We start from the raw sequence: 24876 nt of genomic DNA, 5'->3' as shown, positions 1-24876 counted from the left end.
TATGACAGAAAGTAAGGACACAGCCAGAAATGGCCATTTCTGAACCAGGAAGTGGGTCCCCACCAGACAGTGAATCTGCCAGTGCCTTGATCTTGGCTTTTCCAGCCTATGAACTGTGAGAAATAAATTTCTGTTGTTTATAAGCTACCCAGTCCATGATACTTTGTTATAGCAGCTCAAATGGACTAAGACAGTAATCCTTACAAAACTGACTCCCAGGTTTGCGTTGCCAGGCCTAGCTCTCTCCACATTTGCAGGAAATCTTGGCTCTACCAAAGCCCCTCTGACAAGAAAGGACAAATCCACTTAGCCAAGCTATCAAGAATTTATGTTTTGGTAGGCATTGGGAATAAACTAAACTTATTATCCCCACCCGAAGGTTATCAATAATCTTTATAATCTTCTCTGTTCCTGGTACCCTAATACTGGAATTACCATCTTCCTTATTTCCTGTGTGTTTTGGACACACACACACACACACACACACACACACACACACACACACGGGTTTAGTTAGAAGGGCATGACGTTCTTTGGGGATCCTGCCTACATTTCTGTTAACTTATTTGTTTATGGTTCATGATTTACACATCATAGAGGCAACGAGGTCTCGGAATCCTTGCCCTGCCTGACCTGCCTCTCATACACACGCACACCTGCACACTCTGTGCATTTATACTAAGTGAAGCCCTTTACATCCAGTCAGGTCAACCAAGAGTTTTTCTCACAAGTGGACTTCCCTGAGAGGCAGTGACGGGTCTGTGTCCCCAAGGCAAGCAGAGGGGGCTTGTGCGTCCTGTACTCCTCCATCAGGGAAACACTGAGCCGCCAGAGGGTAGTGTTACTAAGCAGGTCAAGTTTTTGCTTCCCACCCCTAAGCCTCCCGGACAGAAGCCTATGGAGGGCTTTCGCTTTACAGTTGTGTTTTAAGCAGTTCATGAGCACTTGTAAGATGCAAAAAAATTGATGCTTCCCCACATTTTCTCATTTAACCTCAGCAGCAATCCTGTGAGGTAGGTATTACTCTCGTCTAATAGAAGAGGAAAGTGCAGCCCAGGAAGCGTCTGCAAAAATACCTCTGGTCACTCAGCTGATTTCTTCCCATTTGAGCTGCGATCTGAATTGAGATCTCACCCACACCCACTTCTTTTTGCTTCAGCATGCTGCCCAAGCTTCACAAGAGTGTTGACCAGGCTCATATGTGTGCCCTGCGTTGCACCCCCAGAGGTACAGTGCAGTTTGATCCATGGGTTTGTTGGGGGGATTTTGTGTGTTCTGAAATTGCTGGATTCCTATGAAATTCCTTGACTCACTGAAAACACACACAGTAGGTGAGAGAGACAGAGACTAAGAGATAGTGGGAGTGGAGGCAGGGAAGGAAAAAAGCTCACATGTATGGAGCTTCTGCTATATCCTAGATAACGTGCTGAGCTCCTTACATGTCAAGAATCTCTTTAAAATTCTCTACTCTTGAGCCTTTACCGCTTGGCGTTACATTGATTAGGCAGCAATCTAAGGCTTGCTGGTCCATGGAAAGTTCCAGATATTATCTTGAAACAAACAGCGACTCAATGAATTGTTTTAAGGCCAGAAATTAGCACGCTAGGGGAAAGCAGGCTTGCTGCTTTTGGGCGCCCCTCTGTGGCCACCGGCAAAAGTGCTCCAGAAACCACTAAAACGGGTTGTCAGAGCTACTCAACAGAGCCTGAAACCCTTGGTTTTCTTCTTGTCTGTCTTTTCTGCTTCCTGTCATGTTAAGACTGTAAATGTTTAACAGAAATGGGCTTCTTAAATATTAGTGACTGTTTCTGTGTGCTTTCCTACAGAAATATATGGCGAGAGCCTTCAGAAACATGAGGTCTGAGTAAAAATACTGCTCTGCCACTCAGCTGCTGTTGGACTAGCTAATCTGTCTGCAACTCAGTTTCATGTGTAAATTGGAACCAAGAGTCCCTATCTCCTGGGGGTGTTGTGGAGATTAGATGAGATGATGCATGTGACACTATCTGCAGTGATTCATGATATTAGCTCCTTACTTTAACTCTCTTTTGCTCTATACACAGAATTATTTCTACAGACAAGTCTGACAGTGAACATTCTCAGAGCAGAATAAATGTTGCTTTGCTTCAAAACCCTTTCCCAAGTCTAAGCGAACAGCACGTTTCCAGGGGGGGAAAAAAAGGTAAAGAAATCTGGGAGAGCCGGTTAGCTTTAGGGGCCTTTCAGAGAGAGATGCTCTGGAATGTGAATGAGCTAAGGAAAGGAAGAGCTTCTTTTTCAAGCTCTTCACAAGGGGACCTGCCTAGGTCAGAGCTGACTGCTGCTCTGGCCTTCCCTTAGTGACTCTGAGCAAGCTGTTGCCCTGCTGGGTGCAGCCATTTTGGAGGACTTTTCGTGGCAACCACCAACACAGGAAAGGCAGCTCTTCCTCCAAAGGGCCAAAAACAAGAGACAAGGACATTATTCTGTATTTGTATTTAGTTTGTTGACTGCTGCAGACAGCAAAACTCTACCTGTACATGTCTTGTCTGCCTTTAGTTGCAGGAATATTTCCAAAGCAAGATGCCAACTGTACACTGGTGCCAAAAGCATACACATATTTGCAAAGGTGTAAAGGAAGTAGAAGAAAACACCAGACCCCTGAGAAGCCACTCAGGTTGGAAGAGCCAGGGCTCATTTTGTCCTGCTGTCTGAAGGGATGGGAGGGATGAACCCTCAGGAAGTGAGAGCCCTCCTTGTGTCCCTAACTTCTCTCACTTTACCCTTGTCATCCCTTTGAAAGAGCATGGCCATTGGGTACAAAGAGACCTGGGTTTGTATTCTACCTTGTTACTTGGCTGTGAGACTCTGGAGAAACCATTGACCTTTGCTGCCTTCAGTTTCCTCATCTGTGAAACAGAGCCCATGATTTTGTGAGAAGGAAATATGATAACAAATGCAAAAACCTCATCGAGTTAATGGAACACAAGAGATGCTCAACTGGTAATTTTTTTAATTAATGGGACTAGTGATATTAAACAGTAGCTTCCTAGAAAATGTGTATGCTTATGGTATATTAGTATAAAACATGTTAAAACAATTCATAAAACATATACCTGTATTTAAAAATATAGTGAAGGATGAACCCCAAAGTTGATGATTTCTGGGTCATAAAATTTAAGGCAATTTTATTGCTTTATTTATGTTTACCTGTTTCCTTGTTTTTCAACAATGAACATGTATTGCTTATAGAACAACAACAACAACAAAAGTAAAGAGAACTGAGGCTGTAGAAGAATATTAATAGTCCAGAAAATTGTTCAAGATATATTGTTGTAAACAAAAGCTTGGATATATACACCACCACATTATAGTACGTGTAGATAATACATAGAAACTACAGGGGGGGTGTAAATGAAACATTTACGGTGGTCATCTTTATGTGGGGTAATTGCAGATGCTTTTAGTTTTCTTTTTTATGCCACATTTTCTACATTTTTACATTAGTTCTAAACGTTCTAAAAAGAAAAAAAATACAATTAAACTGTTTTAAAAGCATGCAAGAGGGGAACAGATACTACTGATAGGAAACAAACATCATGCACATCTATAAAATGACTTAATCTAAATAGGTATGAGCCGCCAAACCTGTAGCAACAATGGTGAATAAATTGCACAGTCAGTGTCCCTGGAATGTGTCTAAACCACCTTGCGTCTGGCCTCAGTGCCATTGCTCATACTGCTCCCTCTGCCCAGAATTCTTCCTCCTCTGGCCTCTGCTCTGACCCTCTCTTATCCCATTGTCCAGCAAGGAAGCACCTACTGATCATCCAGGATTCAGCCAAATTTTTTCTCATCTGTGAATTTTCCATGCATTTCGTGGCAGACCTCTGCTTATCCCCTCAGTGCCATGTACATAAGTCTATGGAAATAGCGACAGCATTTTACTGCACTGATTTATTCACATATTCATCTTCCCCTCCTAAAATTCAGGAACTGTGTCCCATGCACCTCTTTATCTTGCTTTTTTCTCCTCCTTCCCCCACTCGCCTCTCTCCCACCTCCTTCCCCTTCCCGCTTGCTCTCCTCTTTCTTCTCCTTTTTAACAACTTACTTATTAAATGTATTGGGGTGGCATTGTGGTTAGTAAAATGATATAGGTTTCAAGTGTACGTTTCTATAATACTTCATCTATATGTTGCATTGTGTATTCACCACCCAGAATCAGTTCTCCTTCCATCATCATATATTTCATTTCATTTTCCCTCTCCTACCGCCGCCCCCCCCCCACTTACCCTCTGGTAACCACTAAACTGTTGTCTGTGTTTATGAGTTTTTGTTTCTCTATTTGTTTGTCTTGTTCCTTTGTTATTTTCAGTTTTATATCCCACATATTGATGAAGTCATATGATTCTTGGTTTTTTCTGTGTGACTTATTTCACTTAGCATAATGATCTCAAGATCCATCCATGTTGTCGCAGATAGCAGTATTTCATCTTTTCTTATGGCTGAGTAGTATGCCATTGTGTGTATATACCACATCTTCTTTATCCAATCATCTATCAAAGGATACTTTGGTTGTTTCCATATCTTGGCCGCCATAAATAATGCTGCAATGAACATAGGGGTACATGTATCTTTATGGACAAATGTTTTCAGATTTTTGGGGTTGATACCCAGGAGAGGGATTGCTGGGTCATATGATAATTCTATTCTTAATTTTTTGAGGAGCCTCCATACTGTTTTCCATAGCGGCTGCACCAGTCTACATTCCCACCAACAGTATATGAGGGTTCCTTTTTCTCCACAGCCTCTCCAACACTTGTTATTTCTTGTCTTGTTGATGATAGCCATTCTAACTGGGGTGAGGTGATATCTCATTGTGGTTTTTATTTGTGTTTCCCTAATAGATAGTGAAGTTCAGCATTTTTTCACGTATCTGTTGGTCGTTTGTATGTCTTCTTGGGAGAAGTGTCTGTTCAGGTCCTCTGCTCTTTTTTAATTGGAGTGTTTGGTTTTTTGTTGTTGAGTTGTATGAGTTCTTTATATATTTTGGATGTTAGCCCCTTACCAAAAGCGTTGTTTGCAAACATCTTCTCCCATTGGGTTGGTTGCCTCTTTGTTTTATTGATGATTTATTTTGCTGTGCAGAAGATTTTTAGTTTGATATAGTCCCATTCATTTATCTTAATACCTAGCAAAGTGACTGACATAATATGTGCTCAATAAATGATGATTAACTAATCACTTAATATGAATCTTGTTTCATATCTATTTCAGCGTAATTAGTCTCAATGCCTACCATCTTTAAAGCCTGTTTATTAGGAAATTGTAGGCCAAAATTACAGTTATAAGTCTGTATCACTAGGCCTTGTAAGGGCCTATGGAAAACAATATGGAGGTTCCTCAAAAAATTAAAAATAGACTATCATATGATCCAGCATTCCCAACTCTGGGTGTATATACAAAGCAAATGAAAACAGTATATCAAAGAGATATCTGCACTCCCATGTTCACTGCAGTATTATTTACAATAGCCAAGATATGGAAACAACCTAAGTGCCCATCATGTATATTATATGACATATATATGTATATAAAGTTCAGCCATGAGAAAGAAGGATAAATGTGGGGTCTCTTGCCTGAAGCAGTACAGGAAGATGCTTGCTGAGACAAAAGACACAGGCTGGTGGAGGTAACAGGGCAGCGCCACCCAACGTCCCACCTACGTAGAAACAACTAATTCAATTACTAACATTGGAGATAAATGAACAGTGACTTATAAATTATAAAAATAAGACAGAAGTAACTAAAAGCCATGATAATATCAAGACAATATGTTCATTTGCAAGGCATCCTTGTCCTAAATTAAAAGAATTCCAAGTATGCCTGTGCACATGCGTGCAGGAGTGTCCTGATGTTCTGAAGTATTGTTTGCAACTGGATTTCTTGGTATGGTCATTCTCAACTACGGCTATACATTAGAATCACAGGCAATGTTTTTAAAATTATGACCCCCAATTAATAAAGACAGAATCTCTGGCATTTCAGAGTTTTAATTGAGAGTTATTTGCCTTTAAAAATGGAGGAAAGGAGTTCTATTTTAAAACAATTTGAGTCATTTAAGGGAACTCTCCACCAATGTGCCAACAATAGGGTGACCCTAAAATGCCCACTAAGCTAGGATTCTCTTGAACAAACCAGGACATATACTCACTGTCATGTAGGAGACCCTGCTCGCTGCGCCATTTGTTGTGCGAGGATGCCTGTGGGGTCTCTGCTCCCGCTCCCCACATAAGAACACAGGCTATGGTGTGGCCAAAAAGGAACACCCACGGAGCCATAGATAGGGGAGTCATACCACTATAGTCTCACTGGAGGCTGGATCCACATGACCTGCAACCTGCTGTCCGCTTCTTTGCCTGCCAACCCACCGACCGACCGACCAACCAGAGCAGCCGCAGCAGTTATATCAGTGGCTAATTGGCTAACTGATTACAGCTGCTGGTCAACTAGCCACAGCTGACGGCCAGCACCTTTCCACGTGAGGCCGAGAGCCTGGAAACTGCTCTCTGGATTTCTGTCCCCACACTCACCATAGCCATAAACCTTGTTTTAAGAGTCATACTTCAAATGGATTTTATAAAAAAATGGACCAAGGACAATTAGTTGTTGCTTCTGTCCCATGATACAAAGCCAATGAACAAGTCTACGCTCCCTGCCAGAATCCTTGGACATTCTGTACCTAATGAACTTCCTATCCTGGTGGTTTCAAAAAAATAAGGATGTGAGTTGGTAAGTGGGTAGAAAACTGATAGCTATATAAAATATATATATATATATATATATATATATATATATATATATGTATGTATTACTACTCAGATACGGGAGGTAAATTATGCCTGTATATTTTCTTCTTCTCTCCAGGGAAGTGGTTACCCAAACACCTGGTATCACAGGCAAAGAGTAAAGAAAGGTAGAGGGCTGTAAATTCAGTTTAACTTCAGTTTCATTCCATATTTGTGACATGCCTTTCCTTTTAAAACTGCTCAGTATTACCACTCATCAGAGCCTCCTAATTCCTCCGGGTCTTTTCCACTTGAAAGCCTGAGCCAGAATAAAAACTTTGCACATTTGTGATGACAAAGAATAGAAAATATTAGGGACAGGAGAATCAAAGAAGAATAGTAGCTAGGGATATTGAAGAGAGCATTGAGTCAACTAATCTGGATTTAAATCCCATAACCCAAATTGTCTAAGGCTCAGCATTCTAATCTTACACCCTGTTGTGAGGGGTTTTGTAAGAATCACAGAAGAGAAAAGATTGAAAATATCCTTGAAGATGTGTTTGATTTATGGTTAACTAGTAAACTTGTGATACTATGCACGTTATCTGAAATGGAATTATTAGACAGCAGTGATCTCATGATCATACAGTGATCCACCAATGCAGATGAAAGCTAACTACTAAAGTATTGTCAAAAGCAATATTTCTAAGATTGATGTACTTAGTGTTATTTTCTCTACATTTAGATTTGTTTCTAGCATCTTACTTTGGTTTTCTATTAACCATGATTTTTGTAAGGTATCTTTTTTCTTTTTCTTCCTTATAGTTGACTAATCTATTTTTTCCCCACAGGTTTAGTTAGACATTCTATTTCTATTTTATTGACTATTTAATTTTTTTCCATGTCTATTTAATTTTACTCAATGTCTACCTTCCTGAAGAGCATGAGGATTTTAGCATATTTTAGTTTTAATTCTCCACCCATCCCTATTCCCATCATTCTACAGAGTATTGTAAAATATTTTATTAACGATTTCATTTTAATGCTCCAAATTTTTCATTGTCATCACTATCCTAATTATCATGATTATTATTACCTTATTTCCATTAAGTCAATAACAAAATCACTATTACCATAAAATATGTATTCTATTATTTATATTATAGTCAAAACAAATACACAAGAGAGGAAAATAAGTATAGATATTGAAAAATTAGGAGGTAAAATTGTGGTGATATGATTATATATTATATATTATATTACATTATACCAGATCAAATAATATAATAATAACTAGGTATCAAAAAAATCCAAGATAGTAATCAAAAAATGGTTAAAAATTAAGAAAATTCAGCAAGTTGCCTGGGAGCAAAAAGAGAATTAATAATCAATATCTTTGTTACTTATTAAACAAAAAACAGAAGCTATAATAGCAGAAAAGGTACTATTTATAATAGCTACCAAATTGGTAAAATAATAACAAATAAATAAGGAATATACAAAATATATAAAGAAAATTTTAAAATGTCATGGAAAGTCAAATGTAAATAAATTGAAAGGCATACCTTGTTCTTGAAGAGAAGGAATTAGCATCGTAAATCAAGTCCCCCTAAATAAGCTTATAAATTCAAGGCGACTCCCCCTCACCAAAAATAACACCAACAGTAATATACACATAGTAGATCACCTAATACTAAATTCATATGGAGAAAAAATAATCAAGAATGCACAGGAAATTTGTGCAAAAGAGGAATGGAAAAGGACTAACTCTACTAGGTATTTAAATATAAAGCTACAATGATTAAAGCAGTATGGTACTGGCGAATGGATTAGACTAGGAGTTAGCAAACTTTTTCTGAAAAGACACACATGGCAAATATTTTCAGCTTTTTGGACCAAACAGTCTCTGCTATAATTATCCAACTTTGATATTATAGCACAAAAGCAGCCACAAATAGTACATAAACAAATGGTCATAGCTGTTTTCCAATAAAACTTTATTTACAAAAACAGGTAGTTGTCTGGATTTAGCCTACTAGTTATAGGACCATGGATTTTTTTAAAAGATCCAAACTAGAAACAAATATATGTGGATAATTAGTATATGATAAAGAAGGTACTGCTTATCAATATAAAAAGGATGTATTGCTCAATACATTTTCGGACAAATGGTCATCCATCTGAGAAAAAAGTAAAGTTGCATCCTAACCTCAGTCTTTAAATCTTTCCAAATGGATCAAAAATTGATACATAAAAGCTAAAACCATTAAAGTACTAGAAAAAATAGGAATATTTTTATGAACTAAGCATGGACACAAACCCAAAAGCTACAAATGGAAAGACTAAAGAATTATAATAGATTTCACAGAAATAAAAGTTTCTGCAAGGCACCATCTACCACCAATAAAAACATGGGGCAGGGAAACACTATTATCTCAAATCACACATCCTACAGCTAGTGATTGAAGTAATGGTTTCTGTCATTCTTGTAATCTGGTTTCCCCTGCTATTTTTAAGTACCAATAAATACCAATGTTTTTGTTACAATGAAACTATTATCTTGACATTTTTAAAATTTAAGACCATTTGTATCTTGAAATGAAGATCAAAGATTTTATTTGTCAATTTATGTAAGAACACGAAACAATTTGCATTCTGTAAATCTGGACATGTGCAAACAACTATTTTTGCATCAGTACCCGCATCAGATAGAAATGATTGACATGGTGCCCTAGTAGAATTTGTGTTTATGAAATGACAAGTTAAGAAGCCTTCTTCCCACAATTGCTGCTATGCAATTTTTGATGACAATGCTTGCTAAACAAAACTCTACTTTATAAGATTAGACACTTTGTTAAAATTATGACTTGAACAAAGGTACACTCATTTAGAAAGCATTGTTCTATACCACCATAATCCTCAAGAGAAGGAAGATAATGACAATAAACAAAGAAAAGCTTTTATTGCAAGAGTAGTTTTCATTCTAGCTCAAAGACTTCCTAACCCAGTGAAATATAAATACAGTAATATTGGCATTAACCCAGGTAACTAGATCAGAATTTCCAACTATAACGATGAAACTTAAATTAACAAAGGTTAAACAAAGAAAACCTTCCTTTGAAACAAAAGAACAGCTCATTTTCAATTTAATGATTACATTTCCTGCTAAAGAACAAATAGTTGATTAAAATTTTCTCACCAACAAAGAGAGAGGACAATTTGGAGATGGATTCTAAGTTAAATAATTGAAGTTAGCTTATACTTATCTCTTCATTATTCCTCAGGCTACTATAAAACCAGGAAGAGGCATAAGATGAAACTTTGGTCAAGGTTCACCCCGTGGGACTGCTGTGGATTGAATTGTGTCACATCACTCCCCCAAAGGTATGCTGAAGTCCTAATCCCTGCTACCTGTTAATGTGACTGTATTTGAACATAGAATTCTTACAGATAGAATCAAATTAAGATGAAAGCATTCTCAATTAGGGTGGGGCCCTAACTCAGTCTAACTGGTGTCTTCATAAGAAGAGAAAACAAACACAGATACACAGTGAGAACACCATGTGACAACAAAGGTAGAAACAGAGGTGATATATCTACAAACCAAGGGACACCAAGGATTGATGAAAACCATGGGAAAGAATATTAGGAAGAGTCAAAGAAGGATTCATCCCTAAAATCTTCAGAGGGAGCATGGCCCTGCTGATCACCGTTTTTGGACTTGCAGCCTCCAGAGCTGTGAGAAAAAATGTATCTGTTGTTTTAAGCCACCCAGTTTGTCGTATTCATAATGGCACACATAGGAAAGTAATATAGGGACTTAATTCCCCTGTATGTCCATATTATGCCCTCTGGTCCTGTGCAGCTACTGGAGAAACCAGACCCCAGGTCCTGTGGTGTGTGTACCTGGCAGTGATGGAAGGAGCCAGTGTCCTTGTGAGTCTGGTCAGGGTGGGCTCATTTCTGAGGTGATGGAATGATAGAGGCCATGGAGACCTGGTGGATGAGTTGGAAACTTTTGAGTTTAAAGTTATAGGGGCAGCAGTGGCAGCTGGGTTCTCCATAATCAAAGTGGCCAAAGGCCCAGGAGATCAGGGAAGCTGAGGGGCCGGAGTTGGCCGGCCCAATGCATATTCCAGATCGACTCAGACTGTGGCACTTGGGTCCGGCTTCCTCTCAGTTAATCCTAGACTTATACCTCTTCTTGTTCATCTCATTCTTGCATCTTTTTTTTCTCACCCTGTTGCCATTTTTTTCTCACCCTGTCGCCATTTTTTTTCTATTACATACAAAATTTGTTTCATTTAAGAAACTTTTATATAGTCCTTGCTAAGTACCAGGCACTGAACTAAACTCCTTTAATTTTTAGAGCACTTTTAAGTTCACAGCAAAATTCATCAGAAAGTACAAGAGTTCCCATGGATGCCCTGTCCCCTCCCCCCAATATGTGCACAGCCTCCCCTACTATCAGCATGTGGCACTAGAATGGGACATTTGTTAACATCGATGAACCTACATTAACATGTCATTATCTACCAAAGTCCATAGTTTACGTTAGGGTTCACTCTTGATGTACATTCTATGCATTTTGATCAATATAATGACGTATATCTAAATTATAGCAGTATCATCCAGAGTAGTTTCATGGCCCTAAAAATCCTCTGTGTTCCATGGGTTCATCCCTCCTTCCCCCTACTCCTGGCAACCACTGATCTTTTTACTGTCTCCATAGTTTAGCCTTTTCCAGAATGTCCTATAGGTGGAAACATACAGTATATAAGCTTTTCAAATGGGCTTCTTTCACTTAGTAATAATGCATTTAAGTTTCCTCCATGTCTTTTCATGACTTGATAGCTCATTTCTTTTTAGTAGTGAACAATGTTTCATTGACTGGAAGTATCACAGTTTATTTACCCTTCTCATCACAGCTGGGGTCTTTTCTCATGACTCTTCGTCCTGCCCATTAGGCGTGCTGACTGGCACAGGCAGTATGACAGAAAGCCTAGCTGCTCATCTGAACTCAGCTCAGGCCTGGGCTCCACTGCCAGTTTCTTTAGCAAGCCATTGAACCTCTCTGTTCTGTAATGCCCCAATCGCTAACGTAGAGGACAGCATTATCACTTTCCTCGTAAGGCTGTGGGATTAAATGAAATAATACATGTAAATGCTTGGCCCAGGGCCTGACTCAGCACATGTCAGATGTGGGACTGATGGCCTGATTTTAGGAAGGCAAAATTTATTGGATTGATTTTCTTTTGAACCCCGTGTGATTTAAGAAATTTCCTCTTCTAAGATTTCTGGAAGTTGTTATGTGTTATATGTGTCTACCATGTTACTCCATATAAATGGAGAATTTATGAAAACATGTATTATCACCTAGCAACAATGCAATAATAGAGAATAGAACAAAGAACCTGTTTCATTATTCAAAGTGTGAAATTCTATATGGGTTAAGATGCAAATTCCATGCCGGGGCAATGCTTTAATAATAAAAATTAAGTCATAGACAAAGAAAGAGTTAATGAACCTAAATACATGCAATAATTTGCCAGACTTAGGCTGTACTTCAGAAGCCAATTATAACTTATTTCTACATCTTGTAGACATCGGCCAGGTGTTCTCATCAAATCAATAATGAGGAAATGTCATTTAAGCCCCATCAGTGTCTCCCACTGTAGCTCTGAGAGCACCAACTTCAAGGAGACGAGCAGCACACAGTCTTTGCAGCTGAAGTATCGCCACAAAATATGTCGGAGAGAGTGCATTTAGTGACATCTCTCGCAAACAAATAGCTAGAAAAGTGTTCTATGAATGGCATGCCGCTTCACGGCTGTGGATCAACCCAATTAAAACATCAGCTGTAAAACATTCTCTGTGCACCTTGACAGGAAATGCAGAACTGAATAATAATCGTCTAATTTGTTGGGTATAGTTGTAAAAAAAGAACAACTCCCCAGGGCTTCAGGATTCTGAAGAGCAAGTGAATAAAACTGTCTAGCCTCTGGGAGTTCACCAAACATATTACAAAGTCCTGGCAAGATTTCAGCATTGCAAGCTCTTTCTGAGGCCTTGGTGCCCAACTCAGTGGTTTCTCAGAGAGCTTTTTACTGAAACTCTAGGTGAAGAAATGGAAAGACCATATCTAGATTGTAGAAAGGCAGTTATCTCTTCACGCACATGCACATATACACACACACACACACACACACACAATTCATCTGGGACACCTACAAAGCTTGCTTGCTTGCTTATTTATTTATTTATTTATTTATTTATTTATTTATTTATTTATTTATTTTAAAGTTTTTTTTAAATTACAGTTGACATTCAGTATTATATTAGTTTCAAGTGTACAGTATGGTGGTTAAACATTTATATAACTTACGAAGTGATCCCCCTGATAAGACTATACGCCCCTGACATCACACAGTTATTACAATATTACTGACTGTATTCCCTGTGCTGTACTTTACATCCCTGTGACTGTTTTGTAACCACCAGTTTGTACTTCTTAATCCCTTCACCTTTTTCACCTTAATCCCTTCCCCTACGAAGCTTATTGAGAGAATGGGCTAACATGTACAATGTTGAGAGGGTACTATCGAGTCAAAAACGCACATCTTCAATAAGCTAATAAGATGTAGAGGAGGGGGGCAGAGTGGTAAATAAACAGTGTGTTTAAAACTGAAAATGAATTGGCTAATCCGTAAGCAGGTTGCTGTCTGGCAGGTTTGGGCTTATTTAAGGAACAGACTGTTACACCATGGTCCAAGAAGAGCAGCAGTAGGTCCAGGGGAATGAATCTTTGAATGGCAGTGGTTGGTCTGTTGAACTTCATTTATCAAAGAAGGAAACGGGCTGGGGGGGACGTTAGCCCACCAGATTAGAACATGAGGCACCAAGACACATTGAAGGGATGGGTGGAGAAAAACCTACAAGAATTAGGAAGATAAATATGGCCCTGAGATTGATGGATGGGTTTCAAAAATAAATGGCACATACTAACAACTTTTTCTACGGTCAGTTCTACAAATTTAGAGTGTGAAATTCTATAGCCAGGCAGGAAGGTATGATACATGTCTTTTAGGCAATTCCCTCCCCTCATTATACCCTTAATATTACAAGGTAGTGTTGTTTACTTTGGTGACTGATGCAAAATGCCACAGCTAATGACTGGTAAAGTCCAAATGGGGTGCAGGTATCTTGATTTCTAGGGTTCTCTCCCTAATACTACACTGTCCATACAAGTTAATATGGTCCCTTTTCTAACCACCACTAGCATTTTACGTGACCTGTTTCTCTAATTACCATTCTTGGATGCATGACTCCCTGCCAGGCCCCTGGTGATCATGTGGGGAAATAATGTCAAAACTTAAAAGCCTGGAGCTGCCACTGAGCTCCTGGATGGCTCAGTTGGTTGGAGAGTATCTTCTCAACCACAAGGTTGCCAGTTTGACTCCCGCAAGGGATGGTGGGCTGCGCCCCCTGCGGCTAGCTACGGCAACTGGACCTGGAGCTGAGCTGTGCCCTCTACAACTAAGACTGAAAGGACAACAACTTGAAGCTGAATGGCGCCCTCCACAACTAAGATTGAAGGGACAACAACTTGACTTGGAAAAAAAGTCCTGGAAGTACACACTGTTCCCCAACAAAGTCCTGCTCCCCTTCCCCAATAAAATCTTAAAACAAACAAACCAAAAAAAACCAAAAAAAAACTTAAAAGCCTGTATCTATAGAACCTACAGGGATGGGAATTCCAGTAAGTTCTCAAGCTTTCCCTCTCACACACTGGGGACATTTTTAGTTTTCTTTGCTCTGCAGCTTGCCAAGTATCTATGGCACCTAACCACAAATGAAAAAGACACTTCACTCCAATCAGATGCTCAACCCAACCAACATTCCCAGGCAGCCTTGGAGCCATCACAACACCCTTCAAGTTCAGGGTCATGCCTTTTGGAAAACAGCATGTAGGGCTCAAAGCCCTCACATTCTCTCTGTGTGCATCATGCTTGAAGCCTTCAGAAAGAGGCAAAGCCAGGCAACAAAGGAACTATTTTTTTCTTCTAATCAGAGACAAATTGTTTAGTTCTTCAAGTAACACCAACCATTCTTCATCTAAAGATGAGAGTTCTTGATTTTTGTGAAAGTTCCCCATCTACTCAGAAATTCCTTACAGCTGTACTCCTCTTATTTCCTTCTTCACATCCTACTCTTTTAGCCTTAATTCCACAGACCTTTGTTCAGAATCTATCATGTGCTGTTAGACCCTAGAATATGAGAGGCAAAGATAAAGTAGAATATTCTCTTAGCAAAGATAAGTAGAATATTCTCTGCCTTGTGGGATTTCACCATCTATAAAGAAAAGTACGCATGTAAATAGAGAATTAAAATACAACATGGTAAATGCTGAAGCAATAACAGAGTTCAAGGTGGGAACCCAAGAGAGTCAGATAGTGCCCCGAAGCAATGATGTTTGATAGGGATCTCGGAAGAAAGTGGTCCCCTTGGAAATGCTTGTTTTATCTGTTCCCTCTCGTTCTCTCCCACATGGACAGTGGACACCATTTAGGACATGTGCTGACTTTTACTCGCCTCTTAGAGAACCCATCTCATCCATGTTCCTGGAGGTAGTAGCAGCCCCTCCCTCATTCCAAGCCACTGGGTGCCTAAGCCCACTGGGCCAAAGAAACAAGAGACAAAGAGACAGAGAGGAGGAGAGAGCTGGGCTGGAGGATCACAAGGCCTTCCCGCAGGTGGTGCAGCCATGAGAAGAAGACAAGAAATGAGTCTGTAAGAGGGTCGAATGCAACGGTGCCCAGGGAAAAGCGAGCATACAAAACCACAAAGTGCCTATTACAGTGTTTTGTACACGTGAAACTAATATAATAGATAAATAAGTAAATAAAGCCTGAAGGAAAAAACACAGAAAACCACAAGGTGCCTGAATGAGAGTCTGGAGAAGAACTCTCTATGAGGCCCACGTCCTTCCAGCACTGAGTTCGGATGCTGCCTTGGATGAGTCCTGTTTGACTTAGGCTTCTGGGAATGGATTTCTGTTCTTTGCAACTAAACATTTTTATTTACTCTCAAATTCTTGAACACCTGATTTCAACCCTGTACATTGGAACTTTACCTTATAATAAATCCCCCATACCTGACCCAAAACAATACCACCTGACAATAATGAGGTGAGGGAGACAGGAGGACAAGAGGCAGCCAGCTCATCGCAAAGCATCATCGTGAGGATGAAGTTGGGGAAAGTGGGGGGGAGAGAAAGCGTGGTGCTGAATGATGGAGAGGCACTGCGAGAAAACTGTCATACTTCTGTATGCTTACATGGTCTTTGGAAATGCTTAGTAACAGCAGAAGAAGCCAGGCTTTTCTCTGGATCCTGGAGCTATGGGTGGTTTTAGTTTTCTTCTTTAACTATTTCTGTTTTCCAAATAGTCTACAATAAACATGTATTTTGTATTAAGGAAAACAAACCTATTTTTAAGAAACAAATAATCTTCTGGCTCCCTTTTTAAAAATAATGCCTCAGAGAATGCTGTGTTAACTAAAATATTTTAAAAAGCTAAACTACCGGAACACAAGATAATTTATCCCCTGATTAGACAGAGACAACAGAGTGAGGCATGGCTTGGGAATGAAGGCTGGAGTCTCGTAGGCAAGGAAAACTGCCAGACACAGAGTGAAGGGTGAGGAGATAGCCAGACATCCCCTTGCACCCTGCCTGTCACCTGGGCTCGGAGAAGAGGCTGTGGCACTCTTCACCAGAGTTCACGTGGGCCTCGCTCCCCCCTCCACAGACACACCAAGCCGTGTCATCACTCCTTCAGTCTGAAATCCTGGCCTCCTTCAGCCAGCAAGCCTGGACCACAGCCGCTTTGCAGCCTCTCAGACTGCAAGGACTCCTATCTCCCGTAGGGAAGTTGTAGGGAGGCCACAAACATGCTACAGAAAGCAGTCCAAGTCCAGGGTACAAGCTTACCCTCCAAATTACTAGCAATTTCATGGCTGGAAACACATCATCTCCATTCCATTTAATTCTCACAACAACCCCGTGGGCGGATATCGCCCTCATTTGGGGTACTACCCTCATTCTGCAGTTCTGCATATGATGAAAGCGAGGCTGGATGCTGCTGACTTGCCAAAGGTCAATAACTAGAAAGGGGCAGGGCTGAGATTCAAGACCAGTCTTCTAACTTGGAAGCCATGCTTTGACTCACCACTGGCACGCCCTTTCCAAAGCACCCATCTTGGCAACCCCAGTTTCCCAAGGCTGCTGCCCACTGGAACTGAAAGAAAGAACCCCAAAGAGACTCAAATGGAAGATACCTCAAAGGGTGCCTTGTCTGATGCTGGCTCAGTAGATTTATATCTGCAATCAGAGCTGAGGGGTAAAGATCTTCATGGTACATGAGTAAACAGAGAGATTCCTAGAGTAGGAGCCCATCTGTGCATTTTGGAATGAAATAATCCCATCATAGGGCCACCATAGGGCCATCTGGTGACTGGATGACCAGGCACACAAGGCGAGCTTTATATTTCGTTTTCCAAGTCCCCCCTGATAGAATTGTCCACATCAATAAAAGAGATTGCAAGGTTGTGTTTTTTTTAAAGTTAATTCTAATTCAAATCTTGTTTAATTTGAAAAACAGGAACTTATCCTTTTCTTAAAGCAGTGAATGAATCTAATGATTTTCCAGGATCCCAGGCATCACCAAGTCCTGTCCTTAAGGACACGTCCACCCCATGAATCTAAGCATACACAGGCAGGATCCCTGAGTCAGGCTATCTCCTTCCAGCCATTCTCCCTCTGACGAAAGAAGCTGGCAGTACATTGTGTTAGCCAAACGGTTCCAAACAGTGCAACATTTTAGGGCCAGCAATACCAAGCGCTATCTGACTGGGAACTCCATAGGTGAACTTGACACTGAAATGTTGCTGTGAGGGGATTTACTCCATATGGTTCTTGCTCCTTGCAGGTTGCTCATCAGTTGAAGCTTTCAGAAAGAGTAAAGGGAGAGCCAAGCCTCGGAGCCCATGGCTGAGGAACTATTTTAAATTTGTTCTCTCACAAATTGGGAGTCTAAGATTACCAATGGAAAATACAACTTCTTAAAGATTCCAGTTCTCTTACAATCAGCTTAAGGAAAAATGCTGCGTATTCTTCATGGACGTTTCTTCCTGCAGTTTTATTTTACTCCATCTCTCAGAGGAAAGCTTTGGTTTGCCTTTTTCTTTTTTCTTTTTACATTTGAAAGATCTCCTGCTTACAGAGTGCCAACTATATGCCAAACTCGTTTTAAAAAATAACTTGATTTTATGGAACTACAAGGCAACACATGGGTGGGGAGAGCCTGAAAAAAATGCAGAAAACAGAAGAGAAACAAATCCTACTATCCAGAAGTAACCATTGGATGCCAGCTTTCAAAATGCACTCTCCACATCACTAGTTTCTTTCAAAGAGAAAGTAGTTATAGCTCCATATTTTCCAAACATCTTGGAAAAGATTGCTTTTGAAACAGATTATTCATTCCTTAGAAAAGATCTGCTAGGTAGCAACACAGAAAAGATCAGGGCAGGTGTTTTGGGATCAAATCAATGAGTGCCCCATTTTTACATGCAATAACTTCCATGTAGTTCACCATTAATAATCAGCAACAACGCATGGTGCAAAGATTTTCACCATCCCACCCCATCTCATTCAAAGCATTACATTTTATATATTTACACATGTATATATTAAAGAAATGACATTGAAGAACTGCTGCAGCCTTTGTGCACTTTTAGCATCATTTCTTTGCCTCAACAGTTCACCTATCGACGACGCGGTGAATTTTACAAGGAGGACGCCATCTTTGTAACCTTCCCCCCAGGATTATTTCTTTACTACAGTCCCCAGTAGTGACTCTGTCAGTGGTAACACTTGCATAATTTCCTCATAAACCATTACATTTGTTAAAGTTATTTAATCCTGGAAATGCATCGTCTTCAGAATATCCTTCTTCAGTGACTCACAAGAAATATTTCTCCATGTATTTCATTATTAAGGCAAAATCTAGAAAATTTCATAATTGATGACAATGTACCATAGCAAACTTCCTAAAATGTGTAATTTATTTTAAGACTTGTTTCTTCAAATCTTGGGCAATATTCCTTCATGTGTTTTACACCAGCATTGTCTGTCAAATAAATGCATTTTAGCTTGTCACTTGTTTTCCAATTAATATTTCAGCTATTTTTACTATTACAGGAAAAACAATGGCATATAAGTTTTTGTCTTTATTAATCTCAAAAAAACTCAGAAGAGGATGTTAAATATTTATGAGGGTGCTTAGTAAAGTTCTGTGATGTCCCAAATTAAATATTACATGACTTTAAACATCATTGAGAAATTGTAGTAGAGGTTTGTCTTCATATCTGGGGTTAACAAAAAGTTTTTAAATGTCTTGGTAATAATGATAGCTGCATATTAATTAGCTAATACTAAAGGTTAATAAATAAATAGGACAAACCTCATCATTAAAAATGGTGTAGGTAATAATGGACAAAGTTTATTGATAATATTTCAAATAGTCTCCTTGAGAGTCACTGTTTTCACTAATGTGATGAAGAAACAGATCCCAACCAGGAATGGGAGGAAAGTCAGTTCTGCCATTTTGTTATTCACTTATGTAAACATTAGTATTATATATAATCCACATTTTCTTTGCAGAAATATTTTAAACCCATTTATCATTTGGGGAAGATTGGCTTCCCTAAAACTGGAAATAATAATCCACATATGCACTCAATTAAGCATGCATAAACCACAATAAGTTGCCAAACACTGAAAATTAATGCCCTAGTGAAGGTACCTCTTTTAGTTTGTCACTTGTTTTCCAATTAATATTTCAACCTTCTGTGCTATAGAACTCTCACTTTTCCCTCATTTACAGAAGGTGAAAATGACCATCTGACATAGAGCACAAAGTAGTGCACAAGTGTCATTGTATATTAAATATTAATAAAGCTTAATTTCTTTATTTTCAAGTATTTTAATAGATTTTTATCTGTATCCAGGTTTACAGAAAAATAGAGAAGAATAAGAATCTGAGAATTCTTATATACTCAACACCTTATTTCCTCAATTATGAACATTTACATTAGCATGGTACATTTGTTACAATTAATTGACCAGTATTGATATATCATTATTAATTAGCTTAATTTCTTTTTAAATTTTTAGACAAAAACTAAATAGATATAAAGTTCTTATATTTTCTGCCTGTGTCCCAATGGATTTTCTTGCATACTACTGATGTAATACATAAAAACTACAGCTCACACAATGCACTGCCATTAAGACTTTTTCTCACTCTTTAATTTGTGGTGGGTGCATCATCCACAGTCTTTCTTGGCTCCCTTTCTATTTCCTCACCTCTTCCTCCTTTTTTCACCTATGGTTTCTGAGACCTTCCACCTTTCCTGGATGTAGAAAGATGGTGGGTTGGGCACAGGTGGAGATGAGAAACAAAACTCTGGGTAACTCCCAGAGAAGCACTCAAAAAGTATAAAGAAGAATACTTTTTCTATATTTTGATTGGCCGGAGCCTGGGTGTGTGAGCCTGCGAACATTTGTTAGGTAGGTACAAACCATCTTCATCTCTGTTTGTGCAGAAGTTGCCTAATTTGTAAGCCAATTCTGGGTGTGCCATGACTTAAAATATGGTGGGTTGGTCTGATCCCTGTTCCATATGCTTTATAATTAGTTTCACTTCTTTCAAGATTCTGGAATTGAGTGCCAATCTCAGTTCATAGTTGGCTTTTCTGTGATTTTGTGGGCTGTCGATGAGGAGTTGGGAAAGGCTGCATGAAGGCAGTTAGCCAGGCAGCATTTAGAACCAGAAGTCTCTGACTTATTGTGGAAATTCTCCAAATAGCTTTTTTGGGGAATTGTGAAAGCCTAATGAGATAGAGGGTCTGGATGTCTGACAGTAGTAGTTTGCCAAGTTAAATGTGTTATAAGAAACAAAGCAGATTCTGAGTAGCTAAAAGGGAACTGCACAACATACAAACTTTACTCGTTGGGGGAAAGTGAGCTTTGTTTAGCTTGTTGCAGCAAGGGACAATGCGCCCAGAGGGACATCTCAGTAAGAGGGAGTGGGCAGGGGCTTCTTATTGATTTGGGTCTATTCTGGGTCAGTTCTGGAACAGCTTTCATTTAGAAATGGGGGCAGTTTGTTGATGGGCATTTTAATAGTTATTACCTTGGAGGCAAGAGGATTAGAGCAAGTTGTCATTGATAAAGAAGTAGTAGTAACACATTCCATGGTGCTGTATGAAGCTCTGAGTCAAGGCAAGATTAAGTATTTTTGAGCAAATTTTAAGCTCAAATAGCAATGAAGATTTTTACTTTAAAAAACAAATAGAGGGGCCGGCCCGGTGGCTCAGGCAGTTAGAGCTCCATGCTCCTAACTCTGAAGGCTGCTGGTTCGATTCCCACATGGGCAGTGGGCTCTCAACCACAAGGTTGCCAGTTCAATTCCTCGAGTCCCACAAGGGATGGTGGGCTACGCCCCTGCAACTAAGATTGAATATGGCACCTTGAGCTGAGCTGCCTCCCAGATGGCTCAGTTGGTTGGAGCGTGGGCTCTCAACCACGAGGTTGCCAGTTTGATTCTTCAAGTCCCACAAGGGATGGTGGGCTGCACCCCCTGCAACTAGCAACGGCAACTGGACCTGGAGCTGAGCTGCACCCTCCACAACTAAGACTGAAAGGACAACAACTTGAAGCTGAATGGCACCTTCCACAACTAAGATTGAAAGGACAACAACTTGACTTGGAAAAAAGTCCTGGAAGTACACACTGTTCTCCAATAAAGTCCTGTTCCCCTTCCCCAATAAAATCTTTAAAAAAGGAGAGAAAAACAAATAGAGAAGCAGTAATCAATGCATAAGTTTGAAGAGGGAGATGTTTAGTCAGTTTGTAGTTGCTGAGTAGCCTTGTCTCAGCTTGTTTCAACCATGGTCCTACAATGGCTTTGTCTGAGCGTTGCGTATCTTCTGTGAGCAAGTTTATGTTCTGCTGGGAACATCGCAACCTGGCTGCCAACTGCTAGTGCCATTTTTCACTTCCTCACATATTATCTCTTTACTAAACTATGTATATCGTTGCATATTACAGATGTGGAAACCGAAGTAAAGTAGAGATTAAACAATTGGCCCAAAATCATACTTCTAGCTCGTGTTGTTAACTGTCGTTCTTCCGGAACCTGGGGGGTGAAGGGGTCAGAGAACTGCAGGGAGGGGCAGAATTGCCCTATTGCTTTTCCAGGTGTACCAGACATAGATGACTTTTGCACAATGCTGTTACTGATATGTTCTCAACTGATAATGGCTTCACTTTTTGAGTCATCATAGAATTGTCTGAAGGGGTAGCAGCTAAATACCTACTCACCAGGTTAATGTAAATTCTGGTTTGGTGCCAGTGCTGAGCCTGGAGCAATTCAGCAAAAGTCTCAGAGCACACTGAGGCCAGTCACCACCAGCCTGGAGCCTGCTGGACTCCAAAAGTTTTCCAAGAAAGAGTACAATGCAGGTGGGGCTAGTTGCTCTTGGAGAAAGTGCCTCTGGCTGGGGGAGTTGGGTGGGGTGGGGTCCCAGTGAGTCAGCAGGGCAGAGCAGTGGAGCTCAACAGGCCAATCACATTCAGATTAGGCTGGAGGGGGCGGGCTCAACACAGGAAAGATGGCTCCAGCCTGCCAGCTTCACAGAAGGTACACCCCTTACTGGGAAAATGCTGACTGTCCTCCAATTTTTCTCCAGAAGCTACACACCTTGCTTCCCCCGCAGCTGCCATCTGTCTCCGAGGCCCCCCCGAGTCACTGTCCCACCGCTGGAGCACAAGGTGAGTGCTTGCGAGTGAGTGAGTCTGTTTGCGGGCCTTTTAAGAGGACGTCTGGGTTTCCTGAAGCCTTCTGGCCTACCTGAATGGTTGGAATCCCCACTGTTTTTCACAGCTAGATGTTGTGGGGACTTCTCTTTCTGACACCAGTACTCCGGGGTGGGGTGCCTGCTGTGGGGGCTAGAGTCTCTCGCTCCACTGGGGAGAACAAAAGCAGCTGAGATATCCCTCCTGATTCTCAACCACCACACAGAGGTGTGGGGCCGGTTCCATGTCTCCGTCCCTCCTACCAGGCTCGCCGTGGTCTCTTTTTTATATTTTTAATTACAGAACTTCTGTTTGACTAGATTTCAGGTGGTTTTCCAGGTTGCTTGTTCTATAATTTAGTTATGATTGTAATGTGTTCACAGAAGAACACAGGCACAGTGTTTATCTACTGTGCCATCTTGGATCTCTCTGTGATAAGTCTGCTAAGACTTTTATGTTTTTGGCTGAGACTTTTCATTTTTGGTTTGTTTCAAACATGTTTTTATTTGGTTGTTTAAGCTGGTTGTTTATGTTGACTACTTTAAAAATCCTTGTTAGATCATTCCAACATCTATGTCATCTCACTGTCAATATCTGTTGATTCTTTTCCCACTCAAATTGAGATTTCCTTGGTGGTTTTATACAATGAGTGATTTTCATTTGTGTTCTGGACATTTGGGATATTATTTTACGAGATTCTGAATTTTATTTAAATATCCACTTTTGGCGTGTCTCCTCTGACATCAAGCTGGTGAGGAAAGGGGAGTGCCACTTCATGACTGCTAGATGGGAGTAGAAGTCCAGGCCTCCACTCAGCCTCCTTTGACACCCCAGGGAGGAGAAGTACCTTACTATTGTTGAGCAGAGGTGAGATTTCTGGCTACCTACCAGGCATTCACTGACAGGCCCTAATGGGAGGGAGAGGGAAGAGGGGTGCCTCTTTACAGCCAGACAGAAGGTTGAAGTCTGTTCTCTCCACCACCTTTGCTGATGGGTATGTGGGAGGACCATAGCTTTTTTCAATGTTTGACTTGGGTAGGCTAGTTATTGTCTAAAATGTTTCTATCCTGCTGCTCCTTTACTGGTCCTTTGGCTAGAGACAGCAGGCTTTCTTTGGGGCCTTTTCTTTGTGTCCACTGGTGTTTTCTGGTTGCCTGCTTCAGTCTGGAATATAAGAGATAAAAAGAAAACCCAGCAAACTCACTACCATGCTGATTTTTGGTTCTCCAGGTCCCTAGCTGGGCTGTCCTCTCTTCACCTCTTATAGTCTTATTATGTTTGTTTTATATACAATGTCCAGGGTTTTCAGCTGTACTTAGCAGGGGGCATAGGAAGAAATGTGTCTGCTCTACTTTGGTCACATAATATTCTTTTACTTAAAAAAAAAAACCAGCATCTAATAAAATAATGTGCTCACATGTTTGCACATGTTTGCGTTTTGTAAGAAAAATAAATACATGTAATGGAACGTTGAAGGAGACTCCTGTTGCCCAGAATTATTACTGAGGAGAACGCTAAAGACAAAGGGGTGCTAAGTCCCCAATATTCTCATTAGACCCTGTGAGTAGGGCTAGACACGTTCCTCAGTGCTTCCTACAGGTAGGCAGGATCAGCCTATATTCAACCTGTTGCCCCTAGACTACAAAAGGAGAGATTTGATAGGAAAAAAGTGCTGTATCCCTCAAGCCATGAGTCTGACTTGTAATGAGAGATAGGAAGTGTTCTCAGTCAAACTTGAGATTAGCATTTCATCTCAGAAAGGACTTTGAATAATCAATGTTCACAAGAAAATTATGGAATGTGCCGAAGTAAGGGTACTAAGGGACAAGAAAGAGTTTTGACAGAACCCGGCTGAACTTGCAATGCTTCCTGTTTAAACAACCCCAGAGATGAGATGCCCTCCCTCTATATACTGGTTAAATATATATAAAGAGGAAAGCCTGAAAAGATAAAAACTAAAACAAGTGCCTCTGGAAGTGAAGTATCTGATAATTTTTATTTTGTTCTTCAAGCTTCTCCATTTTGTAAAAAATGTTTATTACTTAGCATGTATTACCTGTACATTTTTAAAAATTAGATTTTAAGTGCCAACATAAAGAGTGCTTCTTTGATTTGGAACTTGTCCCATTGTTGGTAGGCCCAAGGCTACCATCCCCTGAGCATGCTTGGTGAAAGAGATGAAGGTCA

General features: G+C 40.1%; 1 protein-coding gene across 1 annotated transcript in view; it reads left to right on the top strand.

Moving 5' to 3' along the window:
• LOC109456203 (uncharacterized) overlaps positions 1-24876 on the top strand; it is a 224690-nt gene that overhangs the window by 34963 nt on the left and 164851 nt on the right. Inside the window, exons 2-3 of the mRNA XM_074338218.1 lie at positions 10055-10154; positions 22584-22665. Of these exons, the coding sequence (XP_074194319.1) occupies positions 10084-10154; positions 22584-22665 (153 nt within the window). The 5' untranslated portion in view covers positions 10055-10083. The remainder of the gene's footprint in view (positions 1-10054; positions 10155-22583; positions 22666-24876) is intronic.

Source organism: Rhinolophus sinicus, linkage group LG07, assembly GCF_036562045.2.
Source record: "Rhinolophus sinicus isolate RSC01 linkage group LG07, ASM3656204v1, whole genome shotgun sequence".
Taxonomy (NCBI): Eukaryota; Metazoa; Chordata; class Mammalia; order Chiroptera; family Rhinolophidae; genus Rhinolophus; species Rhinolophus sinicus.
Note: the sequence above shows the minus strand (reverse complement) of the source record. Positions and strands in the feature narration are given on the sequence as shown.